This window comes from Acinonyx jubatus, chromosome B4, assembly GCF_027475565.1.
Source record: "Acinonyx jubatus isolate Ajub_Pintada_27869175 chromosome B4, VMU_Ajub_asm_v1.0, whole genome shotgun sequence".
Classification (NCBI taxonomy): domain Eukaryota; kingdom Metazoa; phylum Chordata; class Mammalia; order Carnivora; family Felidae; genus Acinonyx; species Acinonyx jubatus.
The window spans coordinates 36,368,487-36,385,100 of NC_069387.1; the positions used below are offsets into that span (position 1 = coordinate 36,368,487).

The 16,614-nt window shown below is 41.8% G+C and overlaps 1 protein-coding gene across 15 annotated transcripts in view; it reads right to left on the reverse strand.

The window, feature by feature from the left end:
* Positions 1-2,208, reverse strand: part of WNK1 (WNK lysine deficient protein kinase 1) — a 160,482-nt gene extending 158,274 nt beyond the window's left edge. For all 15 annotated transcript variants that reach the window (XM_027073991.2, XM_053225658.1, XM_027073990.2 and 12 more), the window contains exon 1: positions 740-2,208. In XM_027073991.2, the coding sequence (XP_026929792.1) occupies positions 740-1,501 (762 nt within the window). In that variant the 5' untranslated portion in view covers positions 1,502-2,208. The remainder of the gene's footprint in view (positions 1-739) is intronic.
* Positions 2,209-16,614: the final 14,406 nt, after the last annotated feature.

Genomic DNA, 16,614 nt, shown 5'->3' on the forward strand with positions numbered 1-16,614 from the left:
CATGGGTTCTTGTACTGTTCACTGTATAGAGAACGGACTGAAGACATACTAGTTTTAATTAACACTGTCAGATAACTGCCAGTTACCAAAAGGCTTAAGCATCATTAGGTGGAAAAATATCAAACACTTACTGTACCCTTTTAGTCCTGAGGCATTTATTCAGAGAAGAAAATCTTTTTTATATAGTTTATATTAAATGCCTGTGCAATCACCAACTAGGATATATCCAAAGTAAGGTCATTCCCAAAGTAAGGTCATTCGTGAACAAGGTCGTTCTTATTTTAAAAGTACAGCCTGATGTCAGGGATGGAAACGAGCGTGTAACACACCAGGAGTTCAACAGTGCAGAGCCTCTGATGAGATGGAAATGCACAAGGCAAGAAGACTCTGTACTTTCCTAATTCAGAAACTTTCCCACTAATTCCGAGTTTCCTGCCAGACACTAAAACAATAACAAGTAGGTAATGCATTTGTACTCAGATGATTTTCATCACTCCCTCTCCAGTATCAAATCTCTTTGGCTACCAATAATTCTTACCCAACATCGGGTACCCTACGTACATGCACAAATTCTAGTTTCTATCTCTTGCAAAGTTGGTACTCCTTGCCCCGCCCCGCCCCGCCCCAGCCCCCGAGCGAACAGTTAGATAATGACTTGTAAAGGATGAATTCGATAAACTGGCTTAACCAAGCTAAATTTAGATCCAAACCACCGAAAGATAAAGAAGTGGGGCTATACCTGCAGTTCACACCAGGCGACCTCCACAGTAGTTTCAGTGTCGAGACCTTTGTAGACGGTCTTAAAGGAGCCTCGGCCAATCTCGATGTCGAATTTGAGAAAGCGGCCATCGTTGGACATTCCCACGGCCTTGGTCTCCAGCTCTTCGATGTCATCCTGTTGCTGGCTCCGTTCCTCCTGTGGTTCCTTGGCGCTGCCGCCGCCGCCGCTGCCACTTCTGGCCGACGGAGGCTCCTCTTTGCTCCCCACATGGTTGGGCTGGGAAACTTGGCGGTCTCTGCCGGTACTGCTGGGGGCGGTCGCGGCTACAGCGCCCGCGCCGGCTGGCTCCCCGGGGGCGGCAGCGGCGGGAGGCAGCTGGGCTACCTGGGCAGCGGCGGTGGCGGTCAAGGTCTCCTCGCGGTGGGGCTCCGGCGGGGTGCTCTGCGGAGCCGCCGTGGAGACGGCGGGCTGGGGGAGAGAAAGGGGAAGGCCGGGCAGTTCCAGCGCAGTGGCGTTGGAGTCGCAGATGACGCTGCGGCGGAAGAAGCGGTGCTCAGTGGTGGTAGTGGTGGCGGCCGCGCCACGGCTGTCCTTGTCCATAGTGTGGCGGCGACGCCGGTACTCCTCTGTCCGGCCAGTTCCGGCGTCGGGCCCCGCGCTGCCCAGTTTCTCCCCCACCGAGGAATCGGAGCTGGAGCCATTCTTGGGGGAAGGCACCGGCGGCGAAAGGAACAAGGAGCTCGGAGTGCTGCTCTGCTTCTCTGAGGCGCCGCCAGACATGGTCGGTCCGCTGGAGCGAGGCGAGCGGGCTCGAACTCGTGAAGGAAGAGAAGGCGAGGGGCCGAGACCGAGGAGCGGCGGCGGTGTGAGGGTCCCGCTGCGACGGCTCCCGCCGCCAGCGGGTTCGGATCCACCTGGACGGCCGGCTCCTCACTCAGCACTGACGAGCCGCCCCGAAGGAGACGCGGGCCCCTGGGCCCAGTTGCGGCGGCTGATACGGCTCACGAGGCGGGCTCGTCGGAGGGCGATCGAGGAGCTGAGCCACGGGGGTTAGCGCCTCACGGTCCGCATCCATCCTGCGGCGAGAGACGGCCGGGAAGGCTGGAGCAGCGGAGGCGCCGCAGTCATGAGGGGCAGGGCAAGGGGCCGGCACCAAGTCGAAGCGGATGCGGCGGATGCGGCGGCGGCTCCAGCTCCCCGCCGCCGCCGCCGCCGCCGCTTCCCGAGCTGGGCGGGCTAGGCCCCGGGGGCGGCGGCAACGCGAGGAACGGACGGGCGCGGACTCCCGAGCGGTGGCAGCCCCACAGCCGAAGAGAGTGGGAGGGGCCGAGGAAGGAGAGGGAGGGCCGGCCGGGGGCTCCCGGTCAGTCAATCGGTCGCCTCCTCCCACACGCGCCCCCAGCTAGGGGGACCAGTCTCACAGGGCGCCCATCGACCGGACGGGAAGGGCCGACGCCTCGAAGCCTCGGTGCCTGAGGAGCGGGCCCCCCCTTCCCCGAGGCCTCCCCGCCCGCCCCGGGCCTGGCAAACCCTCGTCTCCTCCCGGCCGGTACCGGGGGCTGACGGAGGGAGGGAACGGTGGGGAGGGGAGGGCCGCTCACCGCGGGGCCCGAGCTCCGCTGCTTCTCTTGGGCCGAGGGTAGAGGAGACCGAGAGGACTGGGTGAAGGGGGTTAGGGAGAGGAAAGAGTAGTCACCCCCACCGGGCGCCTTCTGTCACCGAAGATGGGGGCGCAGAGTGGCCGAGTGTGAAGAGCCGCGTCCGCCGGGGAAACTCTCCGCGCTAAATGGCGCCGGGAGTCTGAAGCCTCCACACAGCCCGCTCGGACCCCGCCCCCCGCCGCCCGGGGCGCCCCACCCCCACCCCGCTCTCGGGGCTCTCGCGCAGGCGTGCTAGTACCGAGGCTCTCTGGGACTTGTAGTTTTGGCATTAGAAGGATGAAAGGGACTGAGGACGAGGGAGCCTACGACTTCCGTGATGCTCTGTGGTTGCTTTACCCTGATGCCTCATGGGAGTTGTAGTTTTCTTTGGAAACCGCCCCTTCTGGAAGGCTGATGGGAGCGTCCCGGTGGGTCGCTAAACCCCATCCTTAAGTCAACGCTAGCTAGGAAAATCATTATTTAGGGTTTAATTTGCGAGAAAGGGGAAGGAAGAAAAAAAGGAAGAGGGAGGCAGGACGAGAGGAGAGACTTCCATCATGCTCCGTTGAGGCGAGAGAGAGCTAAGAGGTTGCCATGCAATGAAGGATGATCTGTTGTTCATCTTTAATGGAGAGAGCCGCAGTAGCGTTGAGTGACTGTAGGGGTGTGGGGGTGGAGGAGGAAAGCAAAGCAAAGAGAGCTAGAACCTGAGCTCAGAAAGCCGGAGGGGCTGAAGACTCCCTCTGTGGGGTCAAAGAAACTTTGTGAAGATTGTGCATGGGATTAATATTGGTTAAATGCGTTGGGGAAGGAGACGGGGAGTATTACCTCTTATCCTCTTCCCTTCCATAGCCTTTAAGGCCACATTCTCAGAGCTCCAAGACAGATATTCTGATTCTCAAAGACGGGCTGCTCTCCTGAAATCCAGGATTCATAGCGAATCCTTTGCTTTGCCAGAAAAATACTAATGGTGCGGTGGAGGGGAGAATCCTAGAAAAGATAAGGTCCACGGATCTTTGCGTCTTTTACCACAAACTTGGGAGAGCTGAGTTGACTTTTGCCTATGTAGTCGGTTGAGCTTAATTTCCATCTTTCGTTTGCTTGGAGGCTTAGTAAAACAACATACCCTTTTTCTAGAGGTGCACGAATGTACATGTGTAACTTATTCCGTGGCTTTGGACATAGAGGAAATCTGGATCCATGTAGTTCACAGTAATGGAATGCTTTCCTTGAAAGCATCCTTAGGCTCTCTGGACCCCTTTGCTCCTAGCAACTACTCAAGATTGTGCAGGTGATGAGCACCAGGGGGCACCAGACAGAGTGGGAAAAGCCAGACCCGTCAGATGGCAATTAAGAGTCTTAGCCCACCGGGTGAAAGCGGGAGGCTCTTAAACGTACGCAACCGCAAGATAGCGTCCACAGGCTCCTGCCTCTCACCAGCGCCCTCTATAGAACGAACTCAGAAGCACACCTGCTAGCCAAGCACCGCATTTGGAATATGAGTAGTTTGAAAGCAACTTGACAAAAGATTCCTTAGCGCGAGTTTCCTAGGAAAGGCCCACGGGTTACCGGGATGAGCTCCACTTCATCTGATATGTAAAATAGTTACACTATTCTTCAATATTTTCTCAAAAAAGTACACTTTCAGGTTTACAAAAATTTGGTTTTGGCAACAAGGGTTGTTAGGTTTCATGAAGCTAACAAACTATGAACATTTTAAAATATAAATTCAGTGGGGGTAACTAGAGTACACACTGCATTGTACCCAAGACCCTTGACAATCACGCCTTATCAACATGTTTTTTCAACAACAAACAACTAAATTCATTGAAAGTAACTTAATTAACTTGAGCTAAAGCCACCCTTGCCCACAAGACTGCTCCTACTTGTGTAACGTTAGCTTTACTCTGAGAACAGGTACAACTTTAAGTTGAATATAACCATACTGTGTACAATGGCATGTAGATTTAAAGGTTAAACTGTTTAGTGTGTATATTTTACTACAGACACTTACTTGCTGGGTTTTCTTTTTAATGCCTACCAACTTCTAATTTAACAGGATATTTCTGTTACTCATTACTATAATATCCCTAATAGTACTTTCTCTTTCTCTGTCATTTCAATTATTAAGTAAAGAATTGATCCCTCTATAATTCATATAAAACATCAAGTGGCATAAATAGAGGTAGCAGAAAAAAACTCAGGATACAATGGACACACTAAGCTCAAAGATTTTTAGCTCCTGACAGATGGGTCCATAAAAATAATACCAGTATTTTATTTTCTCTCACTATATTCTTCGTTCATTTTAGTCCTTGCTCATGTTCTCAAATTGAGTCATGTTTCTATTTCCCATCCATTTTATGTTTAGATGGTGCCTGCCATTTGTTACTAACTAGTAATGAAAGCCAGAGACAGCTTTGATTTCAACAGTAGCTAAACATACAAGATCTACCTTATTTTGTACGTGGCATATTTCATAGGGTAGCTTCTTGAGGTATAGGGCGAAAAAAACACCATCTTGAAAACATTTCTCTTTTCTTTGTCTCCTTCCTTTTCCATGCTCCGTTGTTTTGCCTATGGATATTTTTAATGTTACCTCCCTGTCATATGGAACCCAAGGAAGAAGGGAGAGTCAGGCAATTAAACAGTGAAGAATAGACTTTTTAAAACCTTTTTTTTAATTATAAATGAAATAAGGGGGAAGGTGGAACTTGCCTTCTTTCAAAGCATATTATAAAAGCATAGATTAAATGTATGACATTGAGATAAGCATAGATAATAGAACAGAAAAGTTAATACAGAAACAATCTTATGTATATATGAGGAAGATGGCATTTCAAGTCAGTGGAGAAAGGTTAATAAACAGTGTTTGGACAACTAGTTATTTATTTGAAAAACAAATTAGTTTCAATGTCTGCCCCCTACCTATCACAAAATTACCATCCTCATAGTTAAGGGTTCCTGGGTGGCTCAGTTGGTTAAGTGTCCAACTCTTGATTTCAGCTCAAGTTACGATCTCATGGTATGTGGGCTTGAGCCCTGCAGTGGGCTATGCACTAACAAAATGGAGCCTGCTTGGGATTCTCTCTCCCTCTCTCTTGCTCCTCCCCCCACCTCTGTGTTTCAAAATAAATAAGTAAACTTAAAAAAAAAAAAAAAAAAAAAAGAACTACCCAAGAGCCATAAAGAAAAATACTTGACTATTCTGAAATAGACAATTCTGTTCAGTAGAACACAATTAGCTGACAGAAAATTTTGAAACCTGTATAACAAAAGACTAATATTTAAAATATATAAATAACACCTATCACAAAGGATAGTACAATCCTATAGATAAAGGGAGAGGATATGAAAAGACAGTTGAGACAGGAGGAAATCCAAATGACAGATATAAGCTTAAAAAATTGGTGACACTCAATAACCAGGGAAGGGCAAATTAAAACAAGACATATACTTTTCCCTTATAAAATTGGCAAAATTTTTAAGTATTTATAATATCAAGTGTTGGCAAGGATGTGGAGAAACTCACGTGCTACTAATGATAGCATAAATTAGAAAAACCTTTTTGGGGGGCACCTGAGTGGCTCAGTCCGTTAAGCATCCAACTTCGGCTCAGGTCATGATCTCACCATTTGTGAGTTCAAACCCCATGTCTGCTCTGTGCTGACAGCTCAAAACCTGGAGCCTGCTTTGGATTCTGTGTCTCCTTCTCTCTCTGCCCCTCCCCTGCTCATGCTCTGTCTTTGTTTCTCAATAAATAAATGTTAAAAAAAATTTTTTTTTAAAAATAGAAAAACCTTTCCTGTGGGTAATTTGTTAGTACTTACTGAAATGTACAACGTGGGGCGCCTGGGTGACTCAGTCAGTTAAGTGTCGGACTTGGGGTTCAGGTCATGATTTCGCGTTCTGTGGGTTTGAGCCCTGCATCAGGCTCTGTACTGTCAGCTCAGACGCTTGAGCCTGCTTTGGATTTTGTGTCTCCTTTTTCTCTGTCCTTCCCCCACTCGCACTCTGTCTCTCTCTCACAAAAATAAACATTAAAAAAAAATGAAATGTACAATGTGCATAGCATTTGAGCTAGCAGTTTCCCTTCCTGGTAACTGCCTTCCAAAATCCTTGCATATATGCACTGACAAATATCTATAAGAAGATCCACTACAGCTTTGTCTGTAATAAGAAATTGAAACAATCTGCATATATGCTATTATAGTAAAACTATAGTATATCTAATTTTGGGAACATCATGCAACACTAGAAGAGAAGGAGGTTAATATATATGTAGTGGCATAAAAATAGTAAGTGAAAAACTCAAGTTGCTGAATAATATGTACTAGATCATATGTTGTGTTTTTTAAATTATGTTTCTATATGTATTTAAATGCACAGAGTAAAAGTGTGAGCAGTACACTCCAAAATTAAAAGTGGGAGATTACTTCTGGGGAGTACTCTTATCTATATTGTTTGAATATCTTAATACATTCTCACTTATTGCAGACAATTTGAAAAATACAATAGAATATGAAAGTAAAAATCCCCAGCAAACTCTACTAGTCTTTGAAATATCAGCTTTTGATGTTTAGGTATCTTTCTTTCCAGAGTGATAAAAAGATTTATAATTATGTTATAAGCATTTCCAATGTCATTATTCTTCGGAAACATAATTTTTAATGACAGCATAGGATTCCATCATACGACATTACCAAGTATAAGTGTATTATGTCATCTAGAAAGAACATAGGGGAAAATATTTAAAAATAGGAATTCCTATTGGGGCGCCTGGGTGCCTCAGTCGGCTAGGCGTCCGACTTCAGCTCAGGTCATGATCTCGCGGTTCATGGGCTTGAGCCCCACGTCGGGCTCTGTGCTGACAGCTTGGAGCCTGGAGCCTGTTTTAGATTCTGTGTCTCCCTCTCTCTGCCCCTTCCCTGCTCGTACCCTGTCTCGGTCTCAAAAATAAATAAACATTAAAAAAAATTTTTTTTAAATAGGAATCCCTATCATGTTCTAGGCCTTAACAAGCTCTCACAGGAAGAGATGTATCAGAATTACCTAGGAAGCGACTACAAAATACACCTGTTGGTGTGTTTTACCGCCACTACCCCACCCAACCCAGGTGTGTATTTGGTGAGAGAATCCATTGCAAGCAGACCTTCACTATAAGAAATTTTTTTTTTTTTTAAGTCTTCAGGAAAAAGGGACACCTGGCTGGCTCAGTCAGAGGAGAGTGCAACTCTAGATCTCAGAATTGTGAGTTTGAGCCCCATGTTGAGTGTAGAGATTACTAAAAAAATTAATACAAAAATAATAAAAGAAAAACTAAAGTCTTCAGGAAAACAAACATTAATGGGTGGGTTAGGAAATTAGGATTTAAACAAGGAATGAGAAACATTGAAAAAATAAATGTGTTGGGAAACAGAAAAGACATTTTTTTAGTTGCATCTCAATAGATTCAGAAAAATCATGCAACAAAACTCAACAAATATTAATTAAAAAAAAAAAAAACTCCAGGTGACCATAAATAAAAGGGAACATTCTCAACATGATTAAGTACATCTATAAAAAAAAAAAAAAAAAAACAACAAAACCAGAGTAACATCATGCTTAGTGGTAAAAGAACAAATTCTAAGATGGCAGACAAGGTAAGAATATTCACTCTTGCCATTTTTCATAACATGGTACTGGCTATCCTATTGGATGCAATAAGAGAAGGAAAAAGATGAGTGACATACATGCTATAAAGAAAGAAGTAAAACTGCCTTTATTTATAGACCTCATGATGGTATATATAGGATATACTAAGGAAGTTAAAAAACAAACCCTATAGAACTAATAAGTGATTTAACAATGACACTGGATACAAAGTTAAGATACAAGAATTGATTGCATTTCTATATATAAGCAATGGACAATTTAAAATGTAAACATATATCATTTTAGGGGCACCTGGGTGGCTCAGTTTGTTGGGCAGCCGACTCTTGATTTTGGCTCAGGTCATGATCTCATGGTGGTGAGATCAAGCCCCTGTGTTGGGCTCTGAGCTCGGTGTGGAGCCAGCTGGGGATATTCTCTTTCCCTCTCCCTCTGTCTCTCCCCTGCTAGCGTACACGTGCACTCTCTCTCAAGAAAAAAAAAAATTCTTTTTAATTAAAAAAAAATAAAAAATAAAATTTAAAAATATCATTTGGCTTTCAGATATCAGCAAGTTTACAGTGTTTGATCCCTCACGGAAACATCACTTTGAACAAATATCTACACATGAAAATACCTTCACAAGAGCTAAAGATTTCAGGTCGGTATTATAGCACTGGGTGGAGCAAAGAAATAAGAAAAGATGCATTGGGAGGGTAGGAAAGACAGTTTCACATTATTCCTGTCACTCCTTCCTCAAGACCAGGCAGTCCACTACACAGAGATATATCCTCCCAGAGGGAGAAGAAGAGAGAAGCAAACACTCAACTTCACTGTAGACCCCACGACTAGGTCTACCTCAGAGACAGGTGGCCCCACCCTCCCGACCAGCTCCCCTGACTCCAGCCCCCAGACCTACCCCAGTGCCAGACTGACCCCTGAGGCCCCAGGTTCCAGCAGAATCAGGGCCCAGGCCTACCCTAGTAGACCTTGGTACTGGGCCAGCCCCACAGACCCACACACTATGATTGCCCCCATGAGATCAAGCTCCAGGCCCATGCCCCATGGGCTCAGGCACCAGGCTGACCCCTTTGGACCCAAGCACCAATCTTGCCTAACTGCTGACCCAAGCACCAGATCTTCCTGACCAAGGATTCCAGCAGCCAGCCCACCCATGGACACCACAAGACAACCCACCTAGGATCTCTGGATGAGCCAGTTTGTAAAAGGCTTTCCCTGCTGAAGCCAGCCTGCACTCCTTCAAAGGTACATACACCAATGTAAGGCAACAAGGATCACAAATAAGGAAACATGATACCACAAAAGTAAACTAATAAAGCTCCAATAATGGACCCTAAACAAATGGAGATCTATGAACTGTCTGACAAAGAATTGAGAATAATCCTCTGTAAGAAATTCAGTGAACTACAAGAAAACACAAATAGGTAACTTAACAAAATTATCGATTTCCTGGATATAATACCAAAAGCATAAGCACCAAAAGCAAAAATAAACAAGTGGGACTTAACATCAAACTAAAAAGCTTCTGCACAGCAAGGAAAACAAGTAGAAAAATGAAAAGGCAACATACAGAATGGAGAAAATACTTGCAAACCAGATAGCTGATGAAGGATTACTATCCCAAATATGTAAGGAACTCCTACAATTCAGTAGCAAAATAAATAAATAAATAATGAATTTAATTTAATTAATTAAAAAGTGGGCAAAGGATCTGAATAGATATTTTTCAAAAGAAGACATCCAAATGGCACACAGATATATGAAAAGGTGACTAACATCACTAATCATCAGGGAAATGCTAGTCAAAACCTCAATGAGATAACACCTCACACATGTTAGGATGGCTATTATATTATGAAAAAGACAAAAGATAATGTGTTGGTGAGGAGATGTGAAGAAGAGAATCCTTCTACACTATTGGTGGGAATGTAATTTGGTGCAGCCGTTGTGAAAAATAGTATGGGGATTTCTCAAAAAATTAAAAATAGAACCATATGATGTAGCAATCCCAATTTGGGAAAGGAAATGAAATCCAAAGGAAATAAAAATAGGATCTTGAAGAGATATTTGCACTCCTATGTTCACTGCGGTGTTATTCACAATAGCCAAGATATAAAACAACCCAAATGTCCACTGACAAATGAATGGATACAGAAGATGTGGTATAAATATACAATGAAATATTATTAAACCATGAGATAAAAGGAAATACCGCCATTTGTGACAACATAGATGAAACTTGAAAACATTATGATAAGTGAAAAAAGCCAGATAAAGACAAATATTGTATGATCTAAGTTATATGTGCAATCTAAAAAAGGAAAAAGAAAAAAAAGTCAAACTCATAAAATCAGAGAATAGTGGTGGTTACCAGGGGCTGGGCGGAGGTAGCAGTGGGGAAACGAGGAGATGTTGGTCAAAGCGTACAAAGTTGCAGTTATGTAGGATGATTTGGTCTAGGGAGCTAATGTATAGGCAGAATGACTATACTTAATAATACTGTATTGAACACTGGAAATGTGCTAAGAGAGTAGATTTTAGGTGCACTCATCACACACACAAAATGGTAATTATGTGAGGAGATGATATATCCATTAGCTTGACCATACTCATCATTTCACTATGGATATGTATAATGGCTCATCATGTTGTACACCTTAGATATATACAACTTTTATTTTTTAAATGTAAATACAAAATTTTAAATATCACTTAAGATAGAGTCAAAAAACATACCTAGGAAAACATTTAACAAACTATGTACAAGATTTAGGTATTAAAAGCCACAAAATATTGCTGAGAGAAATTAAAGACCTAAATAAATGGATCAGAACACTCAGTATTATTAAGATGTCAGTTCTCCCCAAACTGATGTATAGATTCACCACAACCTCAATCAAAATCCCAGCAATCTTTTTAAACATGGAAATTGACAAACTGGTTCTAAATTTATATGGAGATACAAAGAACCTGGTATAGCCAAAACAATTTGCAAAAAGAACACAGTTGAAATGCTTATACTACCTGATTTCAAGACTTAACTATAAAGCTGCAGTCGTCAAGGCAGTGTGGTACAGACATAAAGATTAACAAATAATCACTGGACCAGAATAGAACATGCCAAGACACATAGACAATGGTGATAAGGTAATTCAACAGGGAAAACAAATAACTTTACAACAAATAATGCTGGAACATTTGGATGGCCATATAGAAAAAAATAAACATTGATTCTTTCCTCATACTATGCACAAAAATAAACTCAAGATGGATCATATGCTTAAATATAAGAGTTAAGGCTCTAAAACTTCCAGAAGAAAACAGAAGAAAATTGTTGTGACCTTGGGTTAGGAAAAGAATTTTTACGACATGAAAAGCACAAACTATAAAAGAAAAAAATTATTAAAGTGGACTTCATAAAAAAAAAAAAAAAATCTGTTCTTTAAAAGAGAATGTTATAGGAGCGCCTGGGTGGCTCAGTTGGTTAAGCATCCAACTTCGGCTCAGGACATGATCTCATGGTTTGTGAGTTCAAGCCCCACATCGAGCTCTGAGCTGTCAGCACTGCATTAGATTCTGTGTCTCCCTCTCTCTCTGTGTCTCCCTCACTTGTGTTCTGTCTCTCTCTCAATAAATAAACATTTAAAATAAATAAGTAAATAAATAAATAAATAAATAAATAAATAAATAAAAGAATGTTACAAAAATGAAAAGCCCGGAGACTGAGAGTAAATATTGTAAAAAAAGATATCTGGGAAAAGATTTGTAAACAGAATACGTGGAGAACTCTTACAATTCAACCTTAAGATAAACAGTGCAAAAAAAAAAGTATGCAAAACATTGAACAGATACTTTACCAAAGAACATAAATGAATGACAAATAAGCATATGAAAAGACATACAACATCATTAGTAATTAAGGAAAATGAAATTGAAACCACGATGAAATAGTACCACATACTCATGAGAATGTCTAAATTAAAAAGACAGAGAATACCAAGTGTTGACAAGGATGTAGAACATCTGGTTCTCCTGTATATTGCTAAATGGAATGCAATGGTACAGCCAGTTTGGAAAATAGTTAGACTTTTTAATAAAGCTGAATATACACTTACCATATGATCCACAAATCCACTGCTAGGCATTTACCCAAAAGAAATGGAAACGTATGTCCACACAGACTTATATGAAAAATTTCAAAGCAATTTTATTCATGACAGCTCAAAAAGAACAACCAAATATCTATCCACAGGTAAATGGGTAAATAAATTGTGATATTTCCATTAAATGAAATGCTACTCAACAATAAAAGAAACAGGGGGCCTGGGCAGCTCAGTTGGTTAAGTGTCCAACTTTGGCTCAGGTCATGATCTTGCGGTTCTTGAGTTCAAGCTCTGCATCTGGCTCTGTGCTGACAGCTCAGAGCCTGGAGCCTGCTTCAGTTCTGTGTCTCCCTCTCTCTGCCCCTCCTTCACTTGCACTCTGTCTCTCTCTCTTTCTGTCTCAAAATAAATAAACATAATAAAAAAGAATTTTAAAAAATGAATTAATTAAAATAAAAAAGATCTAGAGCCTCATTTGCTTTCCCTCTCCATTCCAGTTGGATTCACCCAGTCATCCAATTTGCCCTAACTCACCTTTAAACTCATTCCTCCTTTCCAAAATTTGATTTCTATTTTCACATTAATACAATGACAGTTTAATTCATAAGACCATTTCTTTTAATAATTTTTTAATGTTTATTTAGTTTTGAGAGACAGAGAGAGAAGGAGAAAGAGAGAGAGCATGAGCAGGAGAGAGGCAGAGAGAGAGGGAGACACAATCTGAAGTAGGCTCCAGGCTCTGAGCTGTCAGCACAGATCCAACTCGGGGCTCAAACTCATGAACTTTGAGATTAGACCTGAGCCAAAGACAGACGCTTAACCGACTGAGCCACCCAGGCACCCCCATTTCGAAGTCTATGCAAGCTAATAATCCCGTTGCATTTTAATCACATGTAGAAAATATATAATTGGTCTGGATACTATCACTAGAGCATTCTCTTGAGGAGTTGCAGGGAAGACCAAAATGAACAACTAATGAGATCCTGTTTTTTGGTACAAGCTTTGTGTTAAAGGCTTTTAACTCTTAGAGGCTCTATAATCAGCCCAAATGAAATACTTCAGTAAACATATGTTAACTAGACTAATTGTGGTGATCATTCTGCAATATATACAAATATAGAATCACTATGTTATACATCTGAAACTAATATAATGTTGTATACCAATTACACTGGAAAGGAAAGGAAAGGAAAGGAAAGGAAAGGAAAGGAAAGGAAAGGAAAGGAAAGGAAAGGAAAGGAAAGGAAAGGAAAGGAAAGGAAAAAAGAAGGAAAGGAAAGGAAAGGAAAGGAAAGGAAAGGAAAGGAAAGGAAAGGAAAGGAAAGGAAAGAGAAAGAAATAGTTCAGTAAGGAGGAGAGACGACCTGCTAGTCTGTGTTGTTTTGGTCACATTAAGGCTCTCAAACTAATATATTTTTTCCATGACCACTGAGAATAACAAGAGTTGACAATGGGGAAAAGGTGGGGAAGGAAATAAGTAGGAAATTGTGATAAATCGACATGAGAGCCAAGCTCCATTTGAAAGGTCAACAAATCCATTTAGATATTATGATACCTTGTCAGCTTCTAACACACTATAGGCTTTGGGTATTTATTTAATATAAAATGGGATTTTTAAAAGACCTTCCCAGTCAGTTTTTATACATATTTTTTCAGGTAAAAAATAAAAGCACCAGGGACAATCAATGTTGTGTCAAAGTTTGACCTGCCTAGTCCTGACAACAGTCCACTCCACAGTTAAAATCCCTCATCAACAATAATCCTTAAACTTGCAGCTGGCTATTTATGTAACTCTTAATTTAACTGAAGCCAGCTGTCCTAATCCTCACATTTAATTTAGGATTAAATAGTTTTCTAAGTGGGGTGCATATCTGTGTTTTTAAAAGGTGTTTTTAAAAGGTAATGACATGGGGCCCCTGGGTAGCTCAGTTGGTTGAGCACCTGACCCTTGGTTTCAGCTCAGGTCATGATCTCACCATTCTTGAGTTCAAGCCCCGTGTCAGGCTCTGTGCTGACAGCATGGAGCCTGCCTGGGATTCTCTCTCTGCCCCTCCCCAGCTTGCACATGTGCTCTCTCTTTCTCACTCTAAATAAATAAACTTAAAAAAATTGTTTTTAAATAAATAAAAGGTGATACAGTTCATGGGTTCCAGCCCTACCTTGGGCTCTGTGCTGACAGCTCAGAGCCTGGAGCCTGCTTTGGATTCTCCCTTTCTCTCTGCCCCTTCCCTGCTCACGCTGTCTCTCTCTCTCTCTAAAAAAATAAGTGAACATTAAAAAATTTTTTTAATTAAACATTAAAAAAAGTTAAATAAATAAATAAAAAGTGTTGATGTAAAGGCATACCAAAACTGGTTAATTTACTGTAGTTTTAATTACTAGAGTGTGCTAATGGTCTTTAAGGGATTATTGTTCAGGACAGATCGATTTTAACAGCATTTTGTATTGTCTTTCAAACTGAAAGCTCTTCACATAGTCTTACTCTTCTTCCCATTTTCCCACAATCCTGCTGAGGAAGGAAGAAGAATGGGAGAAAGCAGACGGGAAAATTGTGAAAGCGAATTACAGACAGGGAAAAATAGAAAGGGAACAGTTTGGCCCTAGCCACCCAGGCAATGATTAAACTTGACTAGTAGGTGGTCTGATGTCACATTAGAACCTCCATGTAGACCAAAGCATTGGCTTTTACTGAATCTTAGCATTTTTTCCCCCTCAAATTTACTGATTAGAAAAACCTGTCTATCTTAAAGCATACTTTTCTGTGCAAATAGCAAGTGCTAAGGGTGCTCTGTTCATTCTCTTTGACAGATATGTACTGTGGAAGCAGGGTAGAAATCATGACAGAGGAGACTAAATTTGCATGTGAGTTCTCAGGAAAAAACAATCTGGGTTCAAATCCTGTCACTTAATGACTATTTAACTTGCACAGATTCCTTAACCTCCCTCAGCCTTCTTCCTTATCTATAAAAAATGGGGATACTAACAGTACCCACCTCATAGGTTTTTAGGTTAAATAAATAAGCAGATATAAACAAATTGAGAACAGTACCAGGCTGTTAGTAATTATTAATATATTATTTGCATAAATCTTCTCAAGAGTGCATGCTACTGCTGCAAAAAATGATAAATATGTATCAATCCTAAAACAATCTGAACTCTTTGTAATAATCCTCATTTCCTTTTCTTTTTTAAAAATACTTTATTTTTAAGTTCTCTCTACATCCAAGTTGGGGCTCCAACTCACGACCCTGAGATCACCAGTTGCATGCTATACTGGCTGAGCCAGCCATGTGCCCCATCTCATTTCCTTTTCTTTGTTTAAATGTATATTTTATTTATTTCTGAGAGAGAGAGACAGGGCGTGAGTAGGGGAGGGGCAGAGAGAGAGGGAGACAACAGAATCTGAAGCAGGCTCCAGGCTCCACCCTGTCAGTACAGAGCCTGACTCGGGGCTTGAACTCACAAACCGTGAGATCATGACCTGACTGAAGTCAGATGCTTAATGGACTGAACCACCCAGGTGTCCCCCTTAGGTCATTTTTATGGGCAGATGGAGAAATGTGAGCTGAAAGGTGTCAAAAAATATAGCTAATATACTGAAAGGAGTTCTTCAGGAATATGCCACACAACTCTGTCCTTTGCCTGTGCTATTCAACAATTTGTCTTTTGCAAACACTAAAAGAAACACGAACTAAATTTTCAGATGACATGAAGCTTGGAGAGATTGCTAATTAATACTGTGAGTATCAAACCAATATTTTAAAAGATCTCAACAAGCCAAATGATCAAAATAAAATTTTACAGAGATATGTATAAAAGATCTAAACTTACATTTAAGGGGCACCTGGGTGGCTCAGTCGGTTAAGCATCGGACTTTAGCTCAGGTCATGATCTCACTGCTCTTGAGTTCGAGCCCAGCCATTGGGCTCTGTGCTGACAGCTGGGAGCCTGGAGCCTGCTTTGGATTCTGTGTCTCCTTCTCTCTCTGCCCCTCTCCCACTTGTGCTCTGTCTCTCCCTATCAAAAATGAGTAAATGTAAAAAAATAAAAAATTAAATAATTATCTATACAAGTAATCTTTGGAGATATTTTATTAACAACAACAGAAAAGGGAAGAAAAGGAAGGAGGGAGGGAGGGAGGGAGGGAAGAAATCCACTATTTGCCAAAACTGACAAGCTAAATATTCAAATGAACAAACATGGGATAAAAACCTTTGACTTTATCAAATATTCAATTAAGGAAAGTGATAGACCTGCTATACTCCATAAATACCATTTAATAACTGAGGTCTACAGATGTGGGTTTTAGACAATTCTCAAACTCCCAGAATAGCCTATGCAATGATGAGTTTTTTGTCTACATTCTTTTAAAGGAGAGCATGCATAGTTTTCACTGGACTCCCAAAGGTGTGTCTTTGATTTCTCCCCCATCAAAGAAAAAGAGCTTAAGAACCACTAATCTGTAATATGGTGTTCAGTTCTGAGCACTATTTTTATA